The sequence below is a fragment of the Paroedura picta genome, chromosome 11 (genome assembly GCF_049243985.1).
Source record: "Paroedura picta isolate Pp20150507F chromosome 11, Ppicta_v3.0, whole genome shotgun sequence".
Classification (NCBI taxonomy): Eukaryota; Metazoa; Chordata; class Lepidosauria; order Squamata; family Gekkonidae; genus Paroedura; species Paroedura picta.
In genome coordinates this window covers 25,980,053-25,990,739 of record NC_135379.1, presented here as the reverse complement: position 1 = coordinate 25,990,739, position 10,687 = coordinate 25,980,053, and the positions used below count along the sequence as shown (strand labels likewise).

Below are 10,687 nucleotides of genomic sequence, written 5' to 3'. Positions count from 1 at the left end.
AAACAAGTCGATAAAACAATAGATTATATAAATACCGCAGATCAATAAATATATGATGGTATAAAACATGCTAGCTTAATCTGGATGGTCCAGGCTAGACCAGTCTTGTCAGATCTTGGAAGCTAAGCAGGATAATTCCTCATTAGTACTTGGATGGGAGATGACGGAGGAACACTGGGATGCAAAGCAATGGCAAGCCACCCCTCTTTCCCCTTGAAAACCCTATGGGGCTGCCATAACTTGGCTGAGACGTGACAGCACTTTCCACCACCAAATTCAAACTGAGCCAATACACAGGAATGCCACTCATTTCAACTTATTTAGTTATTTATTACTTACTGCTCTATGCTGAGATATGAATCTTCCTGCTAGCTTTGTTCCTATGGCAGTGTTCCACAAATCAGTTGGCCCAAGTAACCTTTCCCAACCATTTCAAGGCTGGTGGCCTTGATGCAAATAAAGAGTCAAGCCAGGAAATAGTCAAGCAGGTGGGCCGCCAACTGAGTCAGCAGGCAGCGGTGGGCAGTCTGGGAGCAGTTTAGCCTGTAGTTGAGCAATAAGTTACTCAGGAGCTAAGAACAGTTATAGGACCAGCCAGAACCTTCAGGTCTTTTCTGCAGTGAAGGGCAGCAGAGATGCCTATGACAAAGTACCACAGAGGTGCAAACTGTACTTCTTTGAAATGATTCATAGAATCATAGAGTTGGAAGGGACCTCATGGGTCATCTAGTCCAACCCCCTGCATTATGCAGGACACTCACAACCCATCACTCATCCACTGTTACCTGCCACCCCCTTAAGCCTTCACAGAATCGGCCTCTCCGTCAGATGGCTATCTAGCCTCTGTTTAAAAATTCAGACAGCCCATTTATCAACGACATACTGTAACTTGCTCAGGAAACAAAGGAGACTAGCCACACAAACAGATTTGTCTTTTATTGTCTCTTCATGTGTGCAAAGCCTATGCTCATCAATCTGCAAACAGATATGCTTGCATGCAAGTGGTAAAGCTTGCTGACTGACCAGCTTGTAGACTGAATTACAGCCAAGTAGGTGTGCCATCTTGCAGTTCAGAATGGCCACCCTAATGTGCATATTACTGAGGGAACATTAATAGCACTCCATTGACGGGAAATCCAGAATGTAAGAGTTCCCAATATTTCTTGGGTCATCTCTTCAAATCCACCAGGCAGATGGTATTGGCATATCCTGTCACTCTAGAATATGATGTAAATGGTTAAAATTGGCTGTACCAGTAGTTGCTTTCATGAAACATCCCCAAATCTGATAATACAATGGCATTATAGTAAGATAAGCTATCTGCCATCACTCCATTCAGCTAGTCAGAAGCCTTTCTCCAGCTTTAGAAACCGTCTTCCAAGTTAAGCAACTCCTCTTTCCGCCAACTTAAGTAGTGCTTCCTCTGGCAAGAGAGCCAGTTAACGTTGACAGAAGTCTTCTGATGTTGAAAGAAAACCTTTCAACTTTGTTGAATGGAGTGATCAGAGATGGAAAATCTTTGAACACTTGTGCCAGGAGGCAACTTTAAGAGAAGGACTTCGGCTCAACACCCTATTTTTGGTCAGTGCGTGAGGCAGGATCCAACAGGGCTCTTCTTCTATTTTTATGGTCACTGTATTTGTTTAATAAAGAGATTATTCTGATACAGCGATGATATCATCACTATAGCCCCAATGAGCTTTCCCTTTCTCCATAAAGTACCTTGTTAAGCGAGACACAATTTAGCATTCTTTAAATATGCCATCTGTTCAAAATAATGCCGCACACATCATGCACCACTTGCTCTAAGATGTTTCCCACCAGACCTGGAGTGACACACAAGTTACATTAACTACAGCCTCTGGTTATGACTGGCCTGTAAATGCAATATATCAAAAGACTAAATTTCAGTGTCTGATTCATACACATTTGGGGTCCTCTTAAACGTGACATAGTTTTTGGCCTCCCCGGGTCCCACTTTGGTTCTGATTGCCAGTAGTTTTAATGAGGCTTGCTTCAGGCAGGTGAGTCATGAAATGTTCTCCAACAAACTTTTCTTCACTGTAGAGAACAGGCACGGATTTGTGAACCCCAGAGAAATTAGGCTGTCGTCAACTCCGCCAAAGAAGTTCAGCAGACACCCTGCAGATCGAGGAGAGAGAATCCTGGAGCGCAAACATTGCTTTGGGAAAGAAAGGCTGTGATCAAAGCTGCATTATTAAAATATGTCTCCAGGCCATCATTACATTATCCGCAGCACACAGAGCACCGGTCCCCTGGGTGGATTCAGTGCGCCTGGAAGAGAGAGAGAGAGAGAGAGAGAGAGAGAGAGAGAGAGAGAGAGAGAGAGAGAGAGAGAGAGAGAGAGAGAGAGAGACCCAAAAGTCCTCTTTGCCTTCATTGGAATGTTTTTCTCCCCTAAACATGAAGAATGTCTGGAGCTGGCAACCCTGTGCGCCCTTCACAGACCAGCAAGCCCTTCCCCACCCCAGCCACATTACCTGTGGAGTAACTTTGCATAAGGGAAGAGTCCAGTAGCACCTTGAAGACCGACAAAGATTTATTCAAGGTGTGAGCTTTCGAGTGCAAGCACTCTTCCTCAGACTAAACCTCACGCCTTGAATAAATCTTTGTCGGTCTTCAAAGTGCTACTGGACTCTTATTTTATCGTGCTACTTCAGACCAACACGGCTACTCATTGAATCTTTGCATAAGGGAAGCCTGAAGACAGGCAGTCACTCACATATTGCAGGGAGGGGGAAGGAGAACAGAGCGCTGTTTTTTTAAAAATCTCATCTAATAAAATAAATAATAGAAGCCGAGTCTTCCAATGGTGAGCCTGCTTGGGCGCTCACACGCAGGGCGAGATCCCTTCGCTCACAGCCTCTCCCCCCTCCCCCGAGGAATCCTGCCAGGAGGGAGCGGTTTAGGCCCCTCCTTCCCCCCAGCCTCTGATTGGCCGGGGCCTCCCGGCTCTTTCCCGGGGATCCCACCCCCCGCCCTCCCCGCCGCTCACCGGCGCTCCCCAACTTTCGCACCTGAGCGCGTGCCAAGCGGTCGGGGGCTCTATAAAGGCAGCGCGGCGGAGGCCCCACCGGCCAGTTGCGGCGGGGAAGGAGGCAGCAGGCGAGGCGAGAAGGGCCGGGGATCGAGCAGGCAGGCAGGCGACCGACCGACGCTCGAGCTCGCCATGATCCCCGCCACGCTCCCCTTCTCGGCGTTCCTGCTCGCCTGCTTGCTCCCGAAGAGCTGCCTGCCTTTCAAGAACGACGCCACGGAGATCCTTTACTCGCAAGTGGCTAAAGCCAGCCCCGGCAGCAACAGCACCTTGAATCAAGCCCGGAACGGAGGCAGGCACCCCGGCCACGCGGGCTTCGAGCGGAACAGTAAGTCTCGCTGAAAAGCTGGCAGACGGCCGGCCGCCCTTTCCTCCCTCTCTCCCTTTCCCTCTCCCTCCGGCCCCGGGCAAGGTAGCTTCACCTTCTGTAGCTTCACGCCTCGGGTGATCCCGGAGCCGGACTCGTTTGCCACTCTAATGGGTAGCCGGGTTGGTCTGAGCTTAGTACAATAAAGCCAGAGTCCAGGGGCACCTTGAAGACCAACGAAGATTTATTCAGGGCGTGAGCTTTCGAGTGCTTGCACTCGAAAGCTCACGCCCTGAATAAATCTTCGTTGGTCTTCAAGGTGCCGCTGGACTCTGGCTTTATTGTGTTCGTTTGTCACTCGTGATGCTTCCCTTAGAAGTGGATCGGGGGTGGGAGGGAGTCTCCGCTCCGTCTCGTCTGTACTGGAGGGTCTTCCAAGCGCCCCCTTCCCCGTGCGGCCGGGCTGTGCCCAGGTCCGAGTGAGACCGCGGCTTTGCAGCAGGTAGGCTGTGCGTCCGAGGCACGAACCCCCCTGAGTGGGAGAGAAAACGGAGAGCGCCGGGATTTCCCTCTGCAGCTGTGCCTTCTTCCAGCTGCCGGTCTGATCGGTTTCCTGGCCAGCTCAGTTGCTCTGGGGGCGGGCAGAGGCTCAACTCCCTCCCTTTCGCCACTTCCTCTCGGGGCTTCCCAGAGCTATCATTTACCTGCAGTGGCAAGGCTTCGATGGGGGTTCCAGCACTTTTGTTTTTATTTCCTGATTGTAACATTGACCTGGGTCGCTCCTTCAGTCAGTATAAACAAAGCAGGTTCGCAACCTACCTGGAAGCTCTGCTCCAGCTTGTCCTTGGAATAGTGTTTCTGCCGCCTGTTGCTTTTTAAAAGGGGGAAAGGGCAAAAAGGCAGGAAAGCTTTTTACCTGGCTTGTCAGGATGCCCCTCTAAAGGGTTGCCTTGATTTAAATATCTCTCAAAGGAAAGAGGTGGGTGACCTGGGCTTTCACCAGGCATGCCTGCATTTTGATGGACTAGAATGTCAGTTCCAAGATTTACTAAAACAACCCCAATAGGCATTCATGGTCAGTGAACTGTTACTTTTGGGGGGGGGGGGAAAGCTAACTAGGCATGCAAAAAGACATCCCAAAAGAAAGACAATGCAAGGTGGTAACCACCTCCTTCCAGACACATTCCTGAGCCAGGTGCAGAAGGCAAACCTGTGCCAAACTGATTTAGGCAGGCTATGATGTTCAGAAATAACATCCTCCAGAAACAGTCTTCAGCAGAAGAGACATAGCTGGTGGCGTCCTCAGACTTGTCAAGCAGCCAGCACAGTGGAATTTTTCTAAAGCAGGATTATTTCAAAAACTAACGCAGTCACCTGATAATTTTTCGCCCCCAAAGGTGACTTTCCACAGTCAGTTCACAGTGGAGATACAACTAGTTGTGGGAAGGGTCGGCATATCTGAATCTGGAGTTGGGACACAATTGACAGGAGAGTTTTTCTGTTTCACAGGAGAACTTGCTCGTGAATTGTGCCCCTGATGAACTCAGGCTGGTTCCTGAGAAAAGGGGTAGGACAGGTAGAAGAATCCAGTGTCAATGGGGCCAAAAGGCCCTCAGGATTTCATTCATAAGTAAACAAAGGATACTATTTGGCAACTTTAAGTTGGCTTGTGTGGCTCCTGTACAAGAGGAACGCTTCTGTGTGGATCTGTCTGAGGAGCTAACGGAGGAAAAAGTTTTGTTGCAGTTTTAGTTCATGTGGATTTCCTTTTTTCAAACAAGCAAATGTAAGCCAACAGGGTTCCCATAACCATAGTTATTCACAGTAAAGGTAGTTCTTGTTTTAATATTGCTAGCAGCACATAACACACACTTCCTGGTATCATTGTGGACAATGAAAATGCAAGTGTGAAAAGAGTACACACAGAAATTCCTGGTATGTTCATTTCCAAAGGTAATTATTAAAATAAGGAATGGTGCTCACTTCAGTGAGGATATATCTACAGATACAAGCAAGCACAAACTTGCCCATATTTGCAGCTAGTTCAGCACCTTCCTGATACAATGTCAGTTGCCTTTAAAAAAAAAGATGAAATACTGTTGCCTTAAATTTTACAGTATCATTTGTTTCCAGAAAGAGCGTGTACAGGTTGTGTTGCAATAATGTAATACTGTTGCCTGAAGGAAAAAATAGCTCTGCCCATTATCACCCCCAAAAGTGTCCAGAGCACAGATGTTTAGCATTGCCCTCATAGTAAGCATCAGTTTTCCTTAGAGATAGAATGCATTTCTATATGTGGATATGGGAGATCATTTTCCCAAACTGACACATAAATTTTTGTACACAACTATACTCTACATCTTGGAGGAGATCCATTTTGAATCAACACCCAGGACAAGGTTTTCATGAAAGGACGGCAGATGAAAGGGAACCTATAAAATGAAATTACTTCTGATAGCATCAGTAGCTGAGACATCACTAATGTGCAGGGAGGCTACAGTCAATAATCTAAAGCAGACCTATTGACTTTGACATGGTTGCTCTGAAATGGTACATTATAGATTCAGGAACCAGTCAAAAGGATATTCTCCCTGTAGTAAGCCACATTAAATAAAGTAGAACTGGCTTCCAAGTAAACCTGCTTTGGATTGCTCCCAAGCTCATCCAGAACATGACTTATTACTGCTGGAGCTTCAGAGGGCTCAGATCAATGTCCAGCCTCCACTGGGTTAATAGTGCACACAATAGGTGTAAATGAAAGGGGGAAAATATTCTAAGAAACTACCCAGGGGTTCAAGTAAATTTCCCAGTGTGCAACAAACCAAGGTTTCACCTTTAGAGTCTACATCTTGGTTGGGATTCTGGAGTTCATGGCTTATATATTAAATCATCAGTATGATGAAAAAGAGGGGGTTGTGTGTATGTGTCACCCACTCTGCACTGAACCAGGCCTTTGTTTGATGCTATTAATAAGCCAATATAAATCATTAGAACCTGAGCATTGATTCCAGTGTTCCGTGTCTTTTACAGGTCGTGTTCAAGTTGGTTGCAGGGAACTGAGATCTACCAAATACATTTCAGATGGCCAGTGCACCAGTATAAATCCCCTGAAAGAGTTGGTATGTGCTGGGGAGTGCCTTCCTTTGCCAGTATTACCCAACTGGATTGGAGGGGGTTATGGGACTAAGTACTGGAGCAGAAGGAGTTCGCAGGAGTGGAGGTGTGTCAATGACAAAACCCGTACCCAAAGGATTCAGCTTCAGTGCCAAGATGGAAGCACAAGAACCTACAAAGTAACTGTGGTGACAGCATGTAAGTGCAAGAGATACACCAGGCAACACAATGAATCTAGCCACAACTTTGAAGGACCATCTCAAACAAAGCCCGCACAACACCTTAAAGAGAGGAAAAGAAACACCAAATCCATGAAGCACACCACAAGTTAGAATTTAGCCATCAGAATTATAGAACTTGAACTCTTTAATAGTCCACTGCTTCTATAGATATCACTGCCTGAAAATACAACAAAAAACACATTGTTGCTTCTCAGCTGGATGTACTTTGGCCAAACTCAGAAGGGCACTATGTGCATAAGGATCTCTCCGGCAATCATCCATGATGTCAAGATGAACATCCATCTCTGCTTACTAAACTCTATTTTTCCCTGGGATTTTTTTTTTGAAACAGATGTTGCTATAGACACTTGATCAAATTTTATATTGTAGAGAGTTGCTGTTATGAGTTTCCACAAAGCATATTTTCCAGATCAACATGTCTACTGATGCACCCACATATTCCAACTGAAGTTCCTTGAAATACACTGCAGTCAGCCCAAAGCACCATGCCTGTTGATCTTTCTACTCAAATGTCTTCATCCATACGATGTTTAGTAAACAAAAACTGCATGACAGCAGCTGAAAAAGTTAACCTGAACAAATTCTATTTATTTGTCAATGTAATTATTTAACAAGCTTGTATGTGTTTCCTGTTTTTAAGATGTTTCACCACATATTCCCCATGCAACAAAGTATTTTCCTATAGTTTGTGATCAAACTAGAATATACATTTTGTACATAATGTAAGATAGGTATTTCTTATCTTGTTTTGTTATAATTTTCAACACAAGACATTTTGAAAAATGTTCTATAAATAAATTGTACAAATGCATATGTATTTTTTAAGTATGCCGTTCAAAGATAGCTCATGCTTCATACCAACATCCTTTTAAAATAAAATTAAAAAATCAATAGCATTGTCTGTTTTATCTGGCACATACAATAACACATCCAGGGCACCAGCCCCTTCATGCTGCAGAGACAAAAGCCAATATTCCTGATTGTAGCTGCAATGTAGAAGTGACTAAATTGCTTCATGTGGCAGCTCATCTGTGTGCTTTGCTGGATCATGTGATTAATTTTATTTCTGCTTACCACCCCAGGCCTTTCTGAAGAGGTCATCTGTGATAGTGTGAACATATCTGCCCGCAAGCACAACTCCCATGCCATAGCAGTAACAAAAAATTCACTAAAGACAAAATAATAGAAAGCCATCCTATCATGTGGATGACATTCTCATTTCTTTTGTAACAATGTTTCTTTTGGTCAAACAGGACTTTCTGCAGACAGATATGATAAGGCTGGTTCTTCAACCAGTCTTTCAAGTGGCTGCTTGAGGAAGCATGAGGAGACTGGTGCACCAAAGGGATTAGCTTACCCCCTCCCAGCTACCAATGGCATTAGAGATGGTTGCTATCACTTCCTGAGTCTGTGATTGGACCTTGGACTGACAAAATATTTTGGACCAGGCTTCATGATGGAGAACAAAGTGTGCATAGTGTTCATACACTGACCAATGGTTGTCTACTACAGCACCTTAAGGCTCTTACCCAATAAAGGTTGGTTGGTCTAAGTGGCTTCTATTGGCCACTGGGTTCTTTCATTGCATATATGTTACAAAAGGTGATGAAACATTGTTTTAAAACACATGTGTGAAACCAAATCTGGTAGCAGTATTCAGTGTAAACAAAACTATTTCAGTAGATGGCTTTGGCTTCCAAAAGTCTTGGGAAACTATTAACAGCTGGTACTTATTAATAGTTTTGACTAGCCTCAAACATTAGGTTTCTGCACTGTACATTTGGAAATGAAAAATATGGACTCCTTGAAAATAATAAAATTACTCCATTGCTTTCTGGTTTTGGGTATAGACGATCAATTCATATATTTATAGTGCTGAGTGTGGCCATTCCTGAAGTCAAAATTTAGCACCTTATTTAGATATATACAATGAATTCTGATACTTTCCTGAGTATCAAACTGGCTTTATTTGCCATTCAAAAAAAAACCTGTAATCAACCTTAAAAACTCTGCACAATGTTTGTGCTTTATGAAACCACTTGTAGTAAAGCCTGTTGTGTGTTATACAATGCGCACTAGCTGGTGGTTTGGTGTGGATTTTGTCCCTCCCTGGGAAGTTGGCAACCCCAAAAGAAGATATCTCTCTATCCACAGCAGTCCTGACTCAAGGACTGCACACCCAGGAAATGTGGAATTCCAGAACATGAACCTACACCTATCTGGCAGCCTCACCTCCTCTCTGCAATGTTTTTCTTGATCTGAAATAGGCCAGGGGGTACAATATGGCTGGTTGGGTGGTCACGGAGGCATTATATCCTTTTAAGGCCTCACTTCCACCCAGGGGCAGCTAACCCCCAGGAGGGGCCTGGAGATCTCCTGGAATTACTGCTCCTCTATAAAGATCAGCTCTCCAGGCAAAAATGGCTGATTTGGAGAGGGGTGGGGGGCTTGGCTGCATCTTCCTTCCAACAGTGAAGCTAGGGATAGCAGTGTTTTAACTGAGAAGGGGCTTTTCTGTGGCCTTCCTGTCAGCCAACCATTAGGCAGATGGAGAAAGCTTTCCCCCTCAAAAGGGATGCACACACATGGCCACAGACCCTGTCAGTGGTCCTTAAAGGATCCCTTCACAGCAGGCCTGAAAGGGGGGGACACACAGAATCCTGATCAAGGGAAAAAATACAACGGGCTCTAGGCAGCTATCAGGAAATCTGTCACACAAAAAATACAAAAGGCTCTAGGCCACCTGGGCAACCTTTCAAAACTCCCCCTCCCCCCAGCCTGAAGAAATCTGTGTACTTATGAAGCTTGCACACCTGCAAAGTGCTTCAGAAACATGTTAAGTACCACAAAATTATGCAATTGAGTGTTTGCAGTTACTATACTGAACAGGGAGCACAGGATTTGGATGGGGGAAACTGAAAGTGGAGTGGGAACCTGGTACCAGGAGGCAGGCAGTTTAATCTCAGCTACAAAAAAAGTTGCAAACATTTGAAGAAAAGACCCAACACATTGAGCAAGCTTCATCATATGCTGGAAGAGTGACAAAAACAGAACAGTGATTTTGCAGATCTGAGTCCTGGATGGCAGCTGACCACAAATAGTTGTGTTATTATTAGCATGGAGATGAATGTCTTTGGTTAATGGCTGCACATCAAGTTATTATTTAAGCCTGGCAGAGTCCATATGAGAAGTCTACCTGGCACATTTAACCAGGGGGAAGGCAAATCAATCAGTTTGCTGCTGTTGAGTCAGGGTTGTCTTAAGATCGGACATAGAGTAGACAGGCCAGGGAAAAAAAAGAGCAGAGAAATTCGCAGCAGCTTGTTCCCAGTCTTCCCTTATGTATAGGCAGCCATACCGGTTATTGCCCTGATTGTTTTTCTGAGTTGGAAGTCTTTTCATTATACACAGTCAAATAAAATGTGGGCCAGAGTATTTGGCACTCTAAGGGAATTTGTAAAAATTGACCTTTCACTACATTCGAGGGAAAGATGTTAAGGTAAGCCCTTTTAGTTGACAGATCACCTAATATTTGTAAACTAGCAAGAAAGCCCATTGCAACCAGGAATGCAATGGACTCTAGGACCCAGGGGACACCAGCAGGCACAGCTCTCTCTCAGCAGGAGCCATAGGAGATAATCAGGGGTCCTTTGTGGTTTGGCAGGGCTCTCTGTGTCTCTCTCAGGCATCTGAGAGCAAAGTGACTAGTGTCCAGGGAAGGAGGGTGAGAGGGAGGGCCAATCAGGCTTTGCTGGCCGCACCCTGTTTGGCCCCATTCCATCTCAGACAGCAAGGACACTCTCCACCTCCAGGGATGTTTCACAAATATTAAGAGGAACAATGGATAAGGATATGGGAGCATACCTTTGTATTTTGGCAATGCATGCCAGTTCCATGGAGAACATACACTTGTAATTGTTGAGGCTAAGGCTTGAGTGTCCAAATCCTCCAACCTCTGAGTTATTT

The 10,687-nt window shown here is 45.1% G+C and overlaps 1 protein-coding gene across 1 annotated transcript; it reads left to right on the top strand.

Annotated features, from left to right (window-relative positions):
* The first annotated feature begins 3,019 nt into the window (after window positions 1–3,019).
* Window positions 3,020–7,612, top strand: SOSTDC1 (sclerostin domain containing 1). The gene is made up of 2 exons (XM_077303502.1): window positions 3,020–3,386; window positions 6,396–7,612. The coding sequence occupies exons 1-2, from the start codon at window positions 3,191–3,193 to the stop codon at window positions 6,809–6,811; spliced, it is 612 nt and encodes a 203-aa protein (XP_077159617.1). The 5' UTR covers window positions 3,020–3,190; the 3' UTR covers window positions 6,812–7,612.
* Window positions 7,613–10,687: the final 3,075 nt, after the last annotated feature.